This window comes from Mesitornis unicolor, unplaced genomic scaffold (assembly GCF_000695765.1).
Source record: "Mesitornis unicolor isolate BGI_N332 unplaced genomic scaffold, ASM69576v1 scaffold15499, whole genome shotgun sequence".
Classification (NCBI taxonomy): domain Eukaryota; kingdom Metazoa; phylum Chordata; class Aves; order Mesitornithiformes; family Mesitornithidae; genus Mesitornis; species Mesitornis unicolor.
In genome coordinates, this window is record NW_010208093.1 from 1389 (window position 1) to 20711 (window position 19323).

General features: G+C 41.0%; 1 protein-coding gene across 1 annotated transcript in view; it reads right to left on the minus strand.

Moving 5' to 3' along the window:
• Positions 1 to 1023: 1023 nt before the first annotated feature.
• The window catches only part of LOC104546866 (collagen alpha-1(XXIV) chain-like), a gene marked incomplete at its 5' end in the record, with an annotated part of 48889 nt that continues 30589 nt past the window's right edge, over positions 1024 to 19323 (minus strand). The window contains 12 exons of the mRNA XM_010192368.1: positions 1024 to 1170; positions 2749 to 2964; positions 4124 to 4233; positions 5645 to 5813; positions 6526 to 6591; positions 12491 to 12526; positions 13137 to 13190; positions 14394 to 14456; positions 14746 to 14799; positions 14887 to 14994; positions 16224 to 16331; positions 18406 to 18513. Coding sequence (XP_010190670.1) covers positions 1024 to 1170; positions 2749 to 2964; positions 4124 to 4233; positions 5645 to 5813; positions 6526 to 6591; positions 12491 to 12526; positions 13137 to 13190; positions 14394 to 14456; positions 14746 to 14799; positions 14887 to 14994; positions 16224 to 16331; positions 18406 to 18513 — 1239 coding nt within the window. The remainder of the gene's footprint in view (positions 1171 to 2748; positions 2965 to 4123; positions 4234 to 5644; positions 5814 to 6525; positions 6592 to 12490; positions 12527 to 13136; positions 13191 to 14393; positions 14457 to 14745; positions 14800 to 14886; positions 14995 to 16223; positions 16332 to 18405; positions 18514 to 19323) is intronic.

Here is a 19323-nt window from a genome sequence, read left to right on the forward strand (position 1 = left end):
CTTTCTAGGTTGATGAAATGCTGATTATAATTTAACAGCAGCCATTCAGAAGACATGCTGAAGTAGATTTTTTTTCTCAAGTTACAAAATATATACACAATATGTCACCTTAAGATGCCTTTGGCATTCAAAACGTTAACTGAAATACAGATCTAAAACTCAAGACTACTGCAGGTAGCTCTTCTACAACCATTTTTACAGTGGCGGTAAAGCTAACTGTTCTGACTATATGCATCATACACAATGTGCCGTCTCATACACCATCTCCACAACAGCCCACAAAAATATTTTAAACAAGAAACCCACATAAATAACGTTTCCGTTGCAGTGAAGTATGTGACCGATTTTTAAAATAAGTACCTTTACAACAGAGGCATCCTGATGTAGCCAGCACATACAGTCTGAAGGATAAAGAGGGACTCGAATAATCTCTGATAAAGCCACAAGCACCTCGTGTTATGAAGAGCACCAAGGCAACATGGACAGGGAACACAAAAGAGGTAGTGTGCCATCCGTTAAGATGTGTGTGTCCGCAGAGGACGATAACAAAACGACGTTTAAGAGAAGACGCACCGTACTGTGGCATGATTCGCTTTTCACACATACGCTATTGCACATTTAGGAGCATTAGCCAGTATTGCTCCTTGGGTTGCATGTCTCCAGCTTTCCTCAGGATGGGTTTTTTTGCAGTGCTGTTAAAGAGGTTGCTAAGAGGTCCTGAAAAATCCCGTGTCCGGATACTTAGTTCCGAGGAAATTATGCAGTAAAGCACCAACCGTTTTTTTTTAAAATACTTTATGAAAATTGTTGTAGTCCATCCTTTTTTTCTTTTTGTCTTTCCTTTTTCAATGCCATTTCTCCTTAGGAGGAAGTCGTCGTCTTCTGGAGGTTCTTTAAACAATGCTGTTCAAAGCGATTCTTCCGTTTCCAGCAGTTTGTCCTGTATTGGATCATTTCTTTGGCATTCAATCTATGCAGCAATTCCATGTTGATCCAAAAAAACCCCAAGCCAGGACAGAAACCTTAAAGGAAGCACACTGACCCGCTCTCTATGAAGTGCTGCTGTCCTGGTTTGAGGCGAGGAAGTGCGTTAACTCGGACAACTGGAAGCTGATCGGTGTCCTGAGTGTGAAAAAAGAACTGCGTCTTATGCCAGCTGCCATCTGCAATCTGCAACACACAGAAGCAGAGTTATCAGATTCATCCCAAAGACGAGCTTCAAAACACAACTGGAAATTGTGCTTAAAGTGTACATGAACATCTCTTGTCCCAGCATTCCTAAAGGAACTGTGTAATTTAACAAATGTCGTTTTTCCCATGCAATGCTACAGGCAGCTGGAGCAGACACAGACACAGCACAACGGGGCTCGGAGCAGCGCACCCGTCACTGTGCAAGCAGTCCTGGGTTCACAGCCCATAGAGGCTCTTGCTAAATTAATCTCTGAATGTGAACAGCAGGGCTCAGGCCATGAACTTTACAGGCACTTGAATGTCTTTGTCCTTGAAGAGTAATCACAGAGAATGAGAGCTGCATTTTTGTCAGGAACTTTGTATTGATTATTCCAATCCTTTAAAAATACCAGTAAGAAACCGATACCTCATAAAAACTATAAGATAACACGGTAACACTGTCAGAGGCTGGGAGTGCCTTATGTTTGCGATCGCTCTGTTCTTAAAAAGCATCAAGCGCAGTGGACACCACTGAAAAGTGCAATCCCTGCAGAGAGGGCAGTGTGTGAGATTTGGCAGCGGATCTGTACGATCCATAGCTCCCCACAGAAAGAGCAACCGACCTCATGGAATCTCACAGAAAAACGGCCCTTCTCACTTCTGTATGCCTTGAGCTTTTTAGGGATTAAACCAGTCCCAAACAGACTGGGAGGTGGGTAAGGGGCTTCAGCAGCCATACCTTGGCTGTACGACCCAGGCTAGAGCCTTTCAGTAGCTTGTGCTGATAAAGGTGAGAAGCACAACAGCTTCAAAGTGCCTCAATAAAACCACTTTCTTGAGGTTAAAAACCACACCTGACACCCCTGTATCGATATGGAACCAGTCTCATGTCTTTCGTTATTATGAATGAAAGTAGAGCTATAAAATAGAGTGTAAAGTGCTTGGCTGCTGTATTTCATAGTGTTCTAACAAGGCATTTACGAATAGCTCACATCTCAGTGAGTGGAGTATTCAAATAAGCATCAGACAATTAATGAGCTCTTCCAATTTTTCCCAAATACAAATCTGATTTAGTATTTGTTAGCAACAGAGTCCATTTTCCATCTTAGTTATTATTATTATGTTAAATAACTAAATAATTGACTCAATGAATTTGAAGATATTTAGTTGTCAAAAAATAATTGGCAGCCTTTTTGAACCTGAGATTTTGTGTTAGATAACCTCAACAGAACTCTTACTGAATCTTCATTTTGGGAGTAAAGTTCCTAAAGTTTCCTGGGGCACCTCTGTATTTGTTTTGATCTTTCTCCAGTGTCTCAGTGGAGTCCAGAAATACACGACACTCGATGTGGACAGCAAGTACAGATACCCTGCATTGCTGCAACTGCTTTTACGTTTGAGTAGATACTGAATTCAGTATCAAAAGGTTGGCGCATAGGCACACACGCAGAACAGCGTAAGAAGGAGGTTTTATGGGATGGGAATCTAAATGACAGTTAGTTATTTGCAGAAAGTCAATAATGTCTAAAGAGTAACTCCATTACGGTTTCAATAATGCTAGTGCTGAAAAGTATTTACCATGCATTCATCCATAAGCACCTTTGGTTCAAGTAGTGTATTTGCTTGAAATATCTGACCGTTCCATCCTTTGAAGCTAACAGACGTTTTCTGGCCACCTGCCTCACTGAATCTCCACACCGGTGTGTTCAGACAATGCACTGTGATGCTGTGGGTGGCTTCTGAGCTCAGTAAATGAAGGAAGTTCATCTGCACCTTTCCAACGCCGAACTCCAGCTAAGGGGCAAGAGAAACGCGTGGTCAGGCTTGCAGCTGGACTGTGCCGAGTGGCCACAGCAAGGCATGGGAGCCCCCAAGTGTTTGTACGCTGGGATCAGTGCCCAGGAGCACAACTTGAACTCTTTAGGGGAGCTGTTAGGTTCTATTACAGCGATTACCATAAACAACAGCTTTTCATAGGACATTTTCAAAGCCTGAAATACAAACATTTGGTAATGCTTACAACGTTGTTGAAACACAGCTGGGCAGAAAACACTGTTTTTAAATAAGGAAGCTGAAACGAGTTGATTTGTGATTTAAACAAAGATACTATCAGCAGCAGTGTTTTAACTGCAGCCACATCATGCTGCTGTTCAGCTGCCTTAGACCACAGGCTCTGGCAATACCTACATCCCATTAAAATCCAAAAATTCACAAGTATTTTTTGGTTTTACACAGACAATATAGCTACTCATTACTCAACAAGAATTCCTCCAAGACGAGATCATATTCAGGTACCTTCCAAGTGTAGGAATGCAGATGGGAACTTCAGGGTATTTCTGATGCTCTTCAATGCCTACAGTGTACATGCAAAATTCCACAAATATAAAGTGTCCATATCCAAGGCTTTAAGGACTACATGTAAAGAGGAGCGTGGACTCATCATATAAAGCAAACCAGTCTCTGCCTAATGGTGTTTAAAAGTGGCCAAGTGTTGACAAGGAGTCATCATTTTCTTCCCATTGCAGTGGCTTCAGCATCTCATTGCTTAGTGATGAGCTACTGATGTTGCTTAGAAGCATTTCAGGCTTATTTTTATACCTTGTATAGAAAATCATAAAAAACCCAAAACAAGTCAATCAGCATGGAAAGTGAGTAAATGAGCAAGGTGAGAGTCACACTGACAGTGTCTCCAGAAATTCTGTAACTTCTGTAACAGAATATATGATCTCTCCTTCCATAAAGATGCACACTAGTAAATGAGAGAGGTGAGAGTCACACTGACATAAGTGTCTCCAGAAATTCTGTAACTTCTGTAACAGAATATATGATCTCTCCTTCCATAAAGATGCACACTAAATCTTGAAACCTAACATCCTGTGATGAGAGAAGTGAATAAGCGTTCGTTAGTCCAGAGCTGCAGCTCAGACACGGTCCCTCTGCAAGCAATGCCTACCTTTGTCACCGACAGCGGCGTTAGACACGTCTGACCCCCTGCAGTGAAGTTGCAGAAGACTTCAATGGCATCAGAAGGACACCCGATGTTTGGGTCGATCCAGTATTTTCCTGTTAGTATATAACCCCAGATGGAACATAAAACAAAAATATAATGGTTACTAAGCAATTTGCTATAATACTGGTATTTTTGTTAAGTATTAAGATACATTATCACCATGGCTTTACTAGGAACTGAAGAAAAAGGAACATGAAAGTCTTTTCACTATTACAAATCTACTAATAACAGCTATTGAGCAAAATTATCATAACCACTCAATTCTGATTACATATACAATGACTTCTGAGTACTGTCATAGTTTCAGAAATGTTTTCCCTTTCTACAGCTAAAGAGCAAGAACAAGCAGTATTTCCAGCCTCCTCTTTCTGCATTAACACTTAACCTTTCTTTCCTTTGGACTTATCTTTATACAGAGAATATATTCGGGATGTAAAATACCCATCTAATTTCTCCTGCTCTCACAGCATCCTGAAGATGCTTTCTCTCTCCACTATCTGCCATCGGGCACTTCTACGTGACATGTCCCAGTAATGGTAATAAGAAGAATTTGCCATTGGGGATCCATGGGATTTGGTCCATTAAAAGAAACAGGGCACATGCAAGTTATATCAGGATTTAGCTTTCCTTAATTCATGTTTAAATACGGGTGAGCCTGTACAACTTCTACAGGTGCGTGTAATCCTGTGAAGTGGAGGACTGTGTCAGTAACCTGCGTGGCCCTAAAGAACTGAGATTTATTTAGGAGAACACAGTTCTAATAAGATTTAGGCTCATTTCTACTAGGGTCTTAAATAATTGATCTGTCCTTATATATGCCATAAACCAGGTATTTCCCTGTGACCTCTAACTTCATTTCCCATTTCCTCCTTACCTTGCTAATGCTGATACTTGATGACAGGGATATTTTCAGGTATTTATTATTTTATTAGTTACTCAGAAACTGAATTATGTCCCAGTATTGACATTACAGGTTTAAATAATTCTTTTATATTTGAAATACTGATTTCGGATCTTCTGGGATACAACTGTCAGTGTGTCTGACAGAGGTAGCATATTGTATACAGTTTTCTCACTAGGAATCTAGAAACTGATCCCCACAAAATTCATGGCATATTAGGCTTTAAATACATGGGAAACTTTTAATGACAAAATTGTATTCAGTTTTAAATTTTCTGGACATGTGTTTACTTATATATATATATAATCTGTATATCTATATAATACATATATAAATAATATTTAGTATATATATGATATAATATATATAATCTATAATATTGACATGCATCTTTAACATTCAGAAGTCGTATCTAAAATAAAACAAAGCAAGCTGTGACAGGCACGCTGCAACAGAATGTAATTAAAAAACTGCACACGTTGGAGTTTTGATGTAGGACGGAACATCTGGAAGCAAACCACTGCAGAGCCCAGCGCTGCCCGAGCGGTGAGCTGGGCACTCACCATCCACCACCTTCCGTTCACAGCTGAGCAAGTCCCTGCAGATGCGTGCGGGGTTATCCCGCGTGCCAAGGGGGTTCCTGATGCTGTGCAGCAAACTGCCAAGGTAGTGCAGCGTCTTGAATATCTCTGTGCTGTGGTCCAGCAAAGTGACTTCTGTGTTCTGGTATTTCTGCCAAGGGCCAGGAGCAAAGGCGTTACCACAACAGCATGTGCAGAAAGAGTCAAATGGCCACTGAACAGCCGGGCAGAAGAAAAGTATTTATAATGCACGCAGTCAGCCATATAAAACATACTCCAATAAACAAATGAGTACATTTCATTAAGACTATCAGAGCAGTGACGTTACAGCGGGTTAAGATGACGCAAATACATGGTTATGGTATGGTGACATAAAAAACGTGGGTACAGAAAAAAAAGAATTCAGTGCATTTTTAAAGCACACTTGGCAGTTTCAGATTTTGAACGCTGAAATCTACTCTTAGACTCAACTTAGGAAATAGATGCAAATGTGCTTAACTTCACTCATGTAAGGAATTTTCTTGCAGTCAATGGGACACCCACTTGGATACAGGTCAGTATTTTTGGGATCAAGGTCTAAATACCGCTACCGTTATCTGTGGCAGAACAGATACAGCCTGCTATGTGGGACAGTCAATAAATTTCCATTGCTGCCAATCTTCACAAAAAGGTAGAAATGCTGCTGTTTTTCTTCATTTCAATTGTGTCCTACAAATCCTAACATGTTTAATTATATTCTACAGTAATTACTTGTTCTCCATGATTCATTTTAAATTAAGTCTTTGTAAATAAGCCTTGTTCTGGTTAATTGAGTTATAACTGCATACCCTTTATGACAACGTAAATACACTGAAATATATTACCTCCATCTGCAGGGCAGCATTTGACTCAATCAAAGCCTGAACAGCAGCATTGATGTCCACTTGTTTCTGAAAAACAGGTATTTCAGAACATAAGAAGGTGAACGGGAATATTCTAAAATGCAGGTGGTGAATTCTTTGAGCCCTGTAGCAGCACACACGACAGCTTCATTATTTTGTCATTTCAGTAAAGAACTCATTGCAAACACTTACTTTTAGAATAGGATCCTGCCTTCAATTTCCAAAGAATGCAAGCATGCATACAGAAAAAGCATATTTGATTTTTATTAGTAACCCCATGCCCAACTTAATGATCAGACCCCTGGAAATTGCAAAAAACATTCTATAACAGTTGTTACAGACTAATATCCCAACTTGATCCTCCCAGCCATTTAACTGATATACTTAAGAAAACCAGTCCAGGTAAGGTAGGTGTGAACAGGGGTAACTCCTTTACAGGGAAGCACACAGGTACCTCAAGCAGCCATCGGCAGCTGACAGATCAAGGCACGCATCAACAGATACCAAGACTGACAAACTGAGGGAGGAAGCCCGTTTCCTGCGTATCCTCATTCTCTGCACTTGGTGTGATGTACAGACCCAGACAAGTTGCTTTATTTTTAAAGAATTCAGTCACCCACAGAAGCACCCAGTTCTTCCAATTTGGTTTGCAGATTACATATATCATTACACCTTTAGGACTGGCACAATCCCTTCACAAACTAATTATGTGTGTGTATATAGATGTATATGGGGATAACATCTGGGCCAGAAATAGCACAACGTTTTCTGTTGCTCTCTTTCAGGGTGTTCAAATGCAGAACAGGAGAAAAACCTCTTAGAGTGTGCCAGAGTTAACCCATGTCAAGAGCACGAGCAAGCCCACAAGTGTTGTAGAACAGCACTGACAGTGTCAGATGGAGCTCTCAGAAATGCGTTACTGTGATGTATTTGCATTTCATGTGCAGTGATGGAGCAAGCAAAGCATCTGACGAGGGTCCTGCTATGTTCACTTTCATATAGGACTGTGTTGAAGATTGGCGTTCTTACAGAACTTACTCTTCGTCCTGGTGGTCCAGGTGGTCCCTGGGAAATGGGAGAAACAAGATATTAGGTGCTTCATGTACATACATACATATATATGTATAATGCAACCACAATGGGAAAATACAGGCATGGTTTTTTATGCACTTACAGGAGGTCCTGGCTGGCCCTGAGGTCCCTGAGGCCCCTAGAAGAAATGGAAATAAAATGCAACAGATATAGATGAACATGTCTGCCTTTATATTTACGTACTTTTTATATCTCAAAATGCCACAATGTGTACAATGAAGATGTGATACCCATTGTGGTAAAGCTGTAGATTATTGGTTGCTACTGTCAAAGTACCGTACTCTGTTAACATGTGAATACTCCTGTTAGAATGCCTGGTTGTCTGGTTACTTGTTTATCCAACACTTTTGATATGAAGGGAACATTAGCAATCATACAAAGTGTTAATACATGAGTACTTGCTATGCATTTATCAGCTCCATGCATTAGCAGTGTCAATTTTCAGCCAGAACACGTTCTGTTCATTGTTTAACAGCGATATTGCAGACCTCCTCCATCTCAAAGAAGTTATGCCTGTATTTCCTCATCACAAGTGGCATCACTTTAGTGTGTAGGGTGATGGAGTGGGGAGAAGAGGAGACAGAACAGCCGGTTTTCCTTGCTCACAATGCCTACAATGCACATACCCTTAAATCCACGTTTCAGCCTTGCCTTAGGGTTGGACGTGGACCCTTCCAAAAACAGTCACTCCATCTGCATTATCATTTCTTTGAGCAATTACTCACGTTAAGATGGATTATAAACGTTTATTAATACACAGTGATTCTCGTGTCTCTGTTAGATTCTCAGCCTCTATGCACTCAAAGCCTCTAGGAGCTGCTGTAACATAAACCATAGCAAGAACAATGACGAGGAAAATAACGGGTGGCAGTGCCTCAATACCAGCAAAAGAAAAGAGGAGGAATGAAAGGCATAGGCCAGACCTGCACCACGCATTACTGAAACCTTTTAACATAACTGGGTTAATTTAAGCAAAACGTTCTTTAGCCAGGGCTGCTTGTACCAATTATTCAAGCACAATAAGCTGCTCCAGCAAAAGCCCTCTCACACCAGTGTGGTCACACTGCCAAAACAGAAATAATCTTGTCTGATACGGTCATGCTGACAAATATTGAAAAAACTGATCTATTCAAAGAGGCATTAAGTTGTAAATCACTTAATATAGTGATAAGAAGCACTCCTGCTGTGAGATTTCACTATGAGTGAGCAAGTGTCACTGCTGAACGTGGGCTGTGCTTCAAGCTGCCGCTGGCAAGGGCAGGTGGAAACGGTTCCAGAAAGGCCAGATCCAGCCTCACATTAAATCATGTGTATTTAAAAGAGGATCTCAAAGCACACAGGAGTGATTTACTTAAGACACTGAGACTCCACATGTACCAGTTCTTAGGAGAATAGCAGCTGCATTTCTTATTCCTCCAGACATCACCGTACGGCAGAGCAGATGGCAGCTACTGAGGAACCCACCCCTCAGGGGTTGCAATGACCTCCCCAAGTTCAGCGTTGCCCTCCCCTGCCCTGGCCACCCCAGAGGGGCTCAGGAGCTGCATTATGAGCAGTGTGAGAAGTGGGGGCCATCGTGTAACCCTTAGCACCAACCCAGAGCCGCACCAACGAGGCTACGCTGAGGGAGTGCAAACGGCTTTGAGGCCCAGACCCATGTTTGATGTGTGTTTGTGGAGAACTGAAGGGATTTCTGGGTGTTTAGAGAGATGCTCTTCAGATAAGGAACTGAGACAACCTCAATGGTGTGAGCGCTAGGGACTGCAAATATTGTCAGCTTTTCAACTGACAGACCCTATTTATTCATGTCCCATCCACTTATACCTATAGAAGGGACTCTAAACCGTCATTTAGGTAAATATTTACTGATACTTTGTAAAGACATTAATGATTCATGTTGGAAAATGGAAATAAAAGAGCACGTAATCTTAGCATATACAGTAGTACAGAAAACCCTGCGGGTTCTGTGGCAACTACCTAGTTTCCCTTTACTCTTCTGTGTTTGACTATTGCTTGAAATGTTATTTGAAATCCTATGACTATTAAATAGTCATAAAATATTACTGTTGTTATTAAATATTACAAAACTGATGAGAGACGAGTTTGCAGAGATGATGTTCACTATTTTGGAGTAGTCCCCCACGTATTGCAAACCAACTGGGTTTCACAGAGCCACATCACTGTAAACCAGCTGGGAAGGGTGACCTCCACGTTTAATTAATCAGATCAGCAATTTGGATGCTGTTAAAGAGCATCCGTTAAGAGAAAGCATGAAAAAGAAACTCCAGAAATTACTTTGGCAGTGTAAGGACATATTTGATTTCTTGGTTCAGGGCCTGATTACACAAATGCCAAGGCAAGGCAAGGCACAAAGTCTTGCAGCCTGTCCCCAGGCAATCACTGCGCTCTGACGAAGAGATGTCCTTGTTCCGCACGCTCAGATTTGGACATTCCAGGGGATCTTTTCAGATGTTTCATGCTTCAGTTCATGTTCTGCGTTCTGGGCATGCGTCACAATTCTAAGACTCAAAAAGTCTTCGGACGAGAAGCGTTCAAATCGATAGTGGTTATATAGAACATTTATAGAATTGAGTATTTCAGAAACCAAACCCAGTCCTGTTCCAATGACTTGAAGGTATTTCGCAAACAAGGAATGTGATTTGTCTTGATTCTCTGTCTGCTTGCCAATAAAACTGATGTGAAAAAAAGGTAAATATCGAATGCTATTGGTTAACTACAGCAACTAAACTGCTTTTGGGGATATTAAATTTCTTAGCTGCATTAAAACTTCAGAGGGCGATATCAGTTACCTTTACACGCCTTTAAAATAGAGCAAAACTGCACAAAGCACGTTGAAAATCCTGTGGAGATGTTATAAAAGTCCTTTCTGTTACAGAGCAGCAAAAGAAGGTTAAATTACACTTCTCATGGATTAAATTAATTGCTAAATGTTTTACTGGAATGTACAGGATTACCTTTACAAATCTACTTAATTTATCCTTTGATCACGTTAGAATTTAAGTGAGGAAAGTGTAATTCCAGTTCACAGCGACAAAAGCAGAGAACAGAACAGTCAGTTTTAGTGTGCTCTTTAATCACCCCATTTGATCGCTGGTGCACAGGTTCAAAGGCCAAAACCCCAATCTGTTTCTAATACTGTAAGGTTACACACTGATACACATGTATTTGAAAACATGAGCAATCCAAGGACCTCCACATTGTCCATGGCTTTTGAAATTTTCCAAGAAGCAGGAAGTATTTTTAAGGAAAATTATTAATGTCAAGCTTTCCCTGACCAGTTTTCTCATTTTGATGGGTAAAGCCTAATAACATCCTGCAGTGTAACAGTCTGATGCACAATACGGTGTGGTAGCTGCCATTAACGACTGTGTATCTAAGACAAAAGTCCATAATAGAACATTAAGTATGGATATGAATATGAATAAAGCCCTGAGCAGCACGATCTGACCTCAGAGCTGGTCCTTCTTTACAGAGCAGGCTGGTCTAAAATGGCACTGAGATCCCTCACAACCTGGATTATCCTATGGCTCTGTACTGTAATTCATGGTGTGTCATGCCATGCCAAATAACATTCAGGAAATGAAAACACACTGTCAGGAATGTCAGGATGCTGAAACAATATTCCAAAACGTATTCCACGTTTTAATAAATGATTCAGTCACAGTAATATGAATATTTTGAATTGAAATATAATTTTGATTAAAATTTTCCCACAAACTCTGTTTCTGTCTCTATCAATTTTTTCTCCAGAATCAGCCTACAGGACCTGAGCTTTGCTTCACCAAGGAGACACAATTTCACATTCCAGGCCTTTCAGGGCATACAAGGACATCTGCATCCCTGGCAGACTCAAAGCTGAAACCAAAACTTGGACTTCTACAGAATGTTAAAATCTTTGTGATCCCAAGAAGAACGCCAATATCAATTTTAAAGCTGTAAATTCGAGTTTGGAATACACAGTTGGATAAAAATGATTTTCTCTCCTTTTTATCTGAAAACAGTTGGAAATAAATCCTTTCCTTGGCTACATAATGTAAAGTAATGCCACTGTGTATGATTTGAAAATCAAATGTTCTTCTTCTGAAGACGGTCACAGGAGATGAATTAGTCTTGATGAATTCAAGAAGATATTTAGGAAATAACTTCTTAAGCCCCAGCACCAGTAATGGAAACGGGTGTTTCCTGTGCACCGTTTGGATGGTTTCTATTACTGTCTTTTAAGTGTCAGTATTTTGAGCTCTGTGCGGTCAGAGCGGTGCTATGAACAAACAGGAGAAAAAGGCAGCTAAGATGGTTAAAGGCAGCACGAATTAACAAACTGGTGTTCCTCTTATTCTGAGACATCGACTGCCTCAGGAGCACGAGAATCAAAGAGAAAAGTCTGCCAAGACAACACGTACAGCAAGCTCAGTGCTGAGCCTTAATTCTGTAAGCAGTTTTGAGTATTTCTGATTTAGTTTTGAAAGCTTCTATGAGGCACTTAGGTTGGAATTGTACACAGGTGACTGCTGAAAGCAAAATACAACAAGACAAGAGAAACTAAATTATTTTAAGTGAGGCGGGGTGAAAGGCAGGGTAAAAGCAATGGCAACAAGATCACATTGGCCAGTTACTGGAAAAGGAACTAATGATAAAGCAGCCATATAAAGTAACGTCACAGTTATCAGCTATCACGGTATTAATATTTTCTACAAATATGATAATTGAATTATTAATTGGAGACTCCACTAGCTCCACAACATCACTGGCTGGCATTCAGAGCATGCGAGAGCACATTCAGAGTAACACAGGAATGGCTTTCGCACAGCAAAAGAAATGAGTTGTTTCGTCTTACCATTTCACCCCTTGTGCCCTTCTCGCCTCTGGGTCCCTGTGAGAAAGAGAAGCTGTTAATCCAGGGTGCTTTCTAGCCACCTCCACCGAGGACTGAAACCAGCAAATTAATATCCATGAGAGTTACGCTGCTCACATGAAAAGTCCAGTCTCATCTGTGGAAGCGTTTGCAAAGTACTTTGTAAAAGTACTTAATTACTTACTTAATTACTTAATTTTCAAACAAGGGTCTCTGGGTGCTCCCAGTGTGTCTAGAGGGGCACTCTAAATGCTTCAGTTCAACCAGCATTTGAAAATACACTACCTTGAAACCCAGCGTGGATACCCTCTAGATGTGTCTCAGACCTAAGGCTGAGAAAGAACGCGCAGGTGATAGTTACTGTGTGCTGGTTTACACCTTGGCTCGCCCACAGCCCTTGCACTGCACCGAACAGGCCACTGCAATGACTTTTTTCCAGTGCTTTCTGCTATTTTTCTCTTGTTTGTATTACAGACCCTGGAGTCCCATACGTTATCTTACCAGCTCATGGTCCTGCTAGCTGCTGCTTGCAAGAAGAAAAGCGAGAAGGTTGCTAGTTGCAAAACAGATTATTGAAAATAAGGGTAGGTGAAATAACCAAATTATGCAAACGAAAAGGGAAACTTACAGGCCTGCCAGCTGGGCCTGTGATGCCTTCTTGCCCAACAGGGCCAATATATCCCTGTAAACAAGCAAAGAATTTATTAGTCCCCCATGTTTTAAAATGATGAAAATCCCCACGATGTGTCCTGGTTTAAAGCTCCTCAGCACACAAATATCCCGGCAAATACGCAAAAGAACACGGTGATACTCCCTTTGTGAATACTGAGTGCACACTGCTACAAAATCAGCAAGTAATTATTTTAGTAATTAGTAATAGTTATGCTTAGAAAGCCCACACACATTCTTTTATGTGAAAGCTGACGCACTAAAAACACTAAGTGGAAACTTAGGTATTCTGATTACCAAAGACCACGTTTATTGAGCTACCTTCAGCTACATCTGGAGTTTTCTTACTGCCCACAAGTACTCTTGCAAGGCTGCCAGTACGTGCTGCTGAAATGTTACTTTCCTGTTCAATTTCACTTAGGCAAATTACTAATTTCCAGTGTTTATCTTGTATATCACTGTTTAGAAAAAGCAAGCAAACGTTAGAGCAGGTCCTAAAGCTGCTCTGTATCTGGTGAACTGGACCAATTCAGTTCTGTGATGGCAGTGGCAGCAGTAAGAGAACAATTTGTGGTAAGGCTTTCCATGCTGCAGCCTTGCTCCCTTTTTCTCGTGATGCTGTAAGCTGGACGCACACCTCCCAGTATTTCAAAATGCTAAAGATGCTCCCACAGTTTTGGTGAGTAGAAAGGAGAATGCAATGAAGAAGGTGTCAGGAAGAATGTAACCTTGCAGATGAAAAGGAAATACTCATTTAAAAAAGACTACCTGTTGATCAGCAATGCCTAAGCACCGCTCTCTCGTACTGCAGGCAAAGTCTGACCCTTTTTCATTTTGCTATAGGACAGAGTTGTACCATCAGCGTCGTAGCGAGTAAGAGGAAAGGGAATGTTCAGCTCCAGCAAACAAAGATGTGACAGGGATAAGGATACCCGTGCAGATAAAATGATGCTAGAAATGCCACACTTTGTCAGCAGAGCTTGCTTTTTTCCTTCAGGATTAAGAGCCCACCTCTGCTTATGTATCCGTACCCATGCTGCAACCAGAGCAGTGCTGCAGCACAGGCAAAGGGCTTCTAGAGCAGGCATGGTCTCAGGGAGAAAGGTTTGGTTAGAGGGTTCTGGCCTTGTTAATAAGAAAACAGGTGATTCCCTAAATTAAACACGTGTTACTTGCAAACCATCCCAACATCTCTTTCATGGAGTGAAAAACTTACAATTTGGCCTGTTGGACCTTTCGGGCCCAGAATTCCAACTAAGCCAACGTCCCCTGCAGGACCCTGAAATGCAAAGGAACAGTTTAAGCAAGCACAGACATTGGCTGTCCACTTGTTGCAATCTTTTGTAATAGTGGAAGTAAGACAAGATAATTTCTAAGAGCAGTAGCAGTGAAAATGCCAAGCAGGCTGACCCAGAACGTGTGTCTTTGGACACAGAGTACACAGTTCTGCCTACGATGTCCAGATAGATTTTGAACAAATTATTATTAAGGTCAATTAATTCTGAGCTTTCCTAATGTTCTCACTCTGTAAAAGGCTTAAGATCTAACAGAAAAGAACGAGCACATACTTTTGGACCTGGGAATCCTTGAAACCCCATTAAACCTTGATCTCCATCTTCTCCCTGTAACAGGAGCAGGCATTCTGTCTGTTATCTCACATTGGAAACTCTGGGAATACTGGTTTGGCATTAAGAGCTGTGATTACGTACAGCCTGTCCTTTCACTCCAGCGTCTCCTGCTGGTCCTTGGTCACCTTGCGATCCTGGGAGACCTCTTCTGCCTCGCTTTCCTGGATGGCCCAGGAGCCCTTTCTCACCCTGTGACGAGGAAGAAAATACATCCTTTATCACAGTTATGACAGTTATACATCTAAAGATTGGTATCCTGGAAGAAGTGTGGAACATGCTTTCTCTCTTTCTTTGTGCTTAGAATTAAAACTTACATTGATTCAAATGGAACCTGGACAAATTCATGCAAAGGAAATCCTCTGAGGATACACATACAAATACATAGAAACCATGTCTAGCTCAGGAGGTTGCCAAGCTGCAATTAAGGCTGGGAATATACAACTTTCATGCTTGCTTTGCACGTGTGCTTTATCCCAGGTGTTACCTTTCTGCTCTAACAAACACAGACTTGTGCCCTGACTCAGTCTGACCACTCTTAACACTTCCTTTGTGTTACGTGGTAACAAGTTTCCTTCACCTCATCTATTCCCTGTCTTATTTCTGAGCAGGAATGACCTCCGCTGGCTCATTGTCCGCACAAAGGAGTGAAATCCAGACTGGGAGCACTGGCAATAAACACTAGCAATGGTGAATGCAGTTTATACTGAAATATTGTCACGAAAAGATAACAGACAATATTTCCCTCCCCCAGTTTTCAAGTAACTTAAGGTTCTAAAAACTGCTTACCAATAAAATGTCACAGAGCACTGCAAATCGTGATTTTTGATGAAAAATCTTATTCTAAATAAGAAAATTATCTGTAATGTTTCCATTCTTTGCTTCTTTTACCACTGAAATGAGTCTAAGTAATATGAGGATACGCTGATGATTGGTACCTGGAACTGCCTGGATAATGGAGCACTCTCAGATTTCTTTCTTTCTGACAGGACTGATCAAGAACAATTAAATTCTGTGATAAACGACCATGTCAGATGCTTGTTAGCCCTCAAACCTGGGGCTCAGGCTTGAAATTACAGCACTTCTTTGCCAATAGCTTTTGTAGATGTTCAAATAATCCAAACTATTCTAGTAGTTGTTGCAGAAGTTTAAAAAGAAAAGTCAGGAAACATTTGAGTGAATAAATACAAAGTTCTTTGGATGGCTTCTGAGATCAGCATCCAGATGGATGGGAACTCTATTTTCAAATTAGTTTATGGAAACAAGGTGAGCAGAACTTGCAGCCTTACCCTTCAAGGAAGTTTTTATGTCAATTACTCATATGATTAACAGTACATTAATAGTAGTAGACTGTGGTGGCTCCACAGCCACTGGGTGCAGCATGAAGCCTAAGCAGTATCAGTAACACAACAACATCCCACCTTCAGTCCAGGGGCTCCCATGGGTCCTGGCATGCCTGGCAATCCCTTGGGACCTCGAGCTCCAGGATAACCGGCCAGACCTGGTAAGCCTGAGTTTCCTTTATTACCCTTAACAAATGGAAAATAATTGATTACAAGCAGAACAGCCAAATGCACTTTTTCACTGTATGCTAAAACAGGCAGATAACATTGAATCAAAGCCACTTAATGCTTTCTGTATATTGACACACATTGACAGCACATCAGAATACATGGAAAGACGATGATCAGCAATAGCATCTGGATTTCTACTAGGACTCCGAAAGCAAAACCCCACTGTACTCAGCAACAAAGCTACATGTGGTTTATCTGTGGAGTGCACTGGGGTTTCTGAGGAGTCAAGTTATTATCGTTTAACTGGCTGTCAGCAAAGCAAACACCAACCATGCCATAGCCCACTGCAGTTCAGTTCAATCTTCATCTCAAACCTTGTTCTGTCCTACCCTACATATGTCCTGACGCCATTTGTGTGGGATCACCTACCTAGATCTTGAAAGACTTCTGAGAGCATTCAGGAGAAGCAGTTTTGCCTCTTTGGGTTTATGCAAGGCCTCTTTCCTATTAGCACCCTCCTAAATAGGAACCATACGGAACAGTTTCTGTGAGACCTAAAACAAGACGCTGAATTCATTCATTACAGAGAGGCTGAAAACATGGTTCAGATCCACAGCACTCATTTTTTCAAGAAGAAGGAATTCCACATCAAGAAACAGAGACTACCTTCCCACAGAAACATCCAGAATTCAACACGCTGATTTATAAATACCAGACGTACCGATACTGCGAGTACGACTGTGCACAGTGTGAACGGATCTGTATAGAATAACTTCACCACAAGAAGAAAGATTGGAATATGTTATGAAAATGTATGAGAAACATCAGATTATATAAAAAAAGAACTATTTTAAATGAAAAGACACGTTACTGGGTACATGGAGTTAAGCCCGTTTGGAAAATGGAAATTTGCTACCATCCAAATGAATGTTTGTGATGCCATTTAGTAGAAATATATACAGACATAAATATATATAGAGAAATATCTTCTTTCTTATTTCACATGACGTTCCATTAAGCTTTCATAGAAATAAAAGGGTTATATGAAACAGGATTTTTGTATTAAATGTGGTTTTTCAGGGCTTTTGAATATTGTACTATGGCTTATAGCCTGATGGGCTGATAAACTTACATAGCAAAAGTTCTGTCCTTTTTATTCATTGTGGCAAAAATCAGTCAAGCTCCTCTCTTTATTACAAATTTTAATGCTACTATATATTGTAAATATGGAGTAATGCACTATTTTTTAATACGAATGATGGTATTTTGAGTGGGAAGGCAAAAAGGTAAGAATTCTTTGGGGTGATACTCCTGAATCCAGCTCCAAAGAAGTTTGAATACTTGGAAGAGGTTCAGTGGACATTGTATGAAACTGGAGAGGCTTGAATAGGGTACATCTGCACCCTATGGGTAACTGGTTTAACTTTATCTTTGTTCAACCAGATAGGAAATTCATATTCGTATCAGCTAACGCCAAATCTAACTTGGCATCCTTTTGGTCCATCTAGAAATATCATGCCTGAAATCAACGTGAGCAGACCTTCAAGAGTGACAACAACTAAAGGAATTTAAAGGCAAGGATAAAATGGCATTGCTCCCAGCAGCAGCAGATCTCCACCCCTGGCCCACAGCAACGGACTGACCAAAAACTGGTTTCGAAGAACATTCCCAAGTACCTCAGATACCTAATACTGGTTTTGGGCAAAGCTGAAGAATCTCTTATGTAGACAGACATAGGTTACAAATTCAAACACATTAAGGAAAACACGGGCCTGAGAAGAAGCAGTCTCAGCGGGGTCTGTGGCTCATTTCTGGGAACAGAGCTGTAGAGCCTCTCTCATTAAGGAAGCATTTTCACTTAGCTGTAGTTACTACTGATGTATGTTAATGAAATAGTTCTTCTCACAGCATACTTCCCTTACTTTACATCCTGGCCAGAATATCAGGAGTAAAACAGACAGAAAACAAAGAATGGTCCTAATTTTTAAGATGCTCAAGGAACTGCGAATGGTTCCTTCTATTTAAATACCTTAACCTTAGAAAGTTTGCAATGCAAAATGACAAGGGGGCAATGCTGAAAGCAGCTTACCTTCTGGCCAGGCATCCCCGACAGCCCGGGCTTGCCAGGGTTCCCAGGAGTGCCCTCTGGTCCAGGGTACCCGACTGCTCCTTTCTGCCCTGCAGGGCCTGGTTTTCCCTTGAAGCAAATTCAGATCAAACGGAGCACTGTCAGCTCTCTTCATCTCCACCATCTCAGAACTAGATTTCGGTCGCAGTATTTCCTAAACCCTACGTAACACCAGACCCAGTGACATGGATGAGTACTCCCAGGGGGAGCTCTGAGTTAGGATGTTTGGTTTAAAGGCTATTGGCTTAATCTGGACTTGGGCTCTGAGCACCTTCAGCTGAAACCAGAGTGACCCCTCTGCACACCAGCCTGGAAGATGGCAGAGAGCATTGATTCTTAAACTGAAGCAAGGAAACCTGATAAAGCCATCTATTTACCTCTGTACAGAAACCAACCGTACACCTCTTCAGCCTTCATTTTACTTGATACTCCGTATTGTACATTCATAAGTGTATGGTGTCCAAACTTGTACATATCAAAATTACACATGAACTTCTAATTAGACAAGTTTGTGCTAATTGTTGTTATTATTTGCGTGGAAAAGCGTCATGTCACATCCACCGAAGGAACAGCGATTTTTTATTTGCAGTCATTTCCCTTCAGACTGATATACATTACATCTTAGCGGCCTGGAGTTCTGCAGTTACCTCTGTATGAACGCTTTTTCCAGAAATGTAAAATATGCTACAGCACATCTCATTTGAAAAAGTACAGTTAACAAAAGCCGGATAGAACATAAGAAGCATGCCATCTTAATCTTAGTTCTAACTTCTTGTTGCTGCATTATCTTGCTCTTGGGCTGTGCTCTGAGACATCCTCAAGCTCCAGTTTTACTGTCTTCTCCTCACTTTTCCATATATCTTGCCTTTCCCTCTTTCC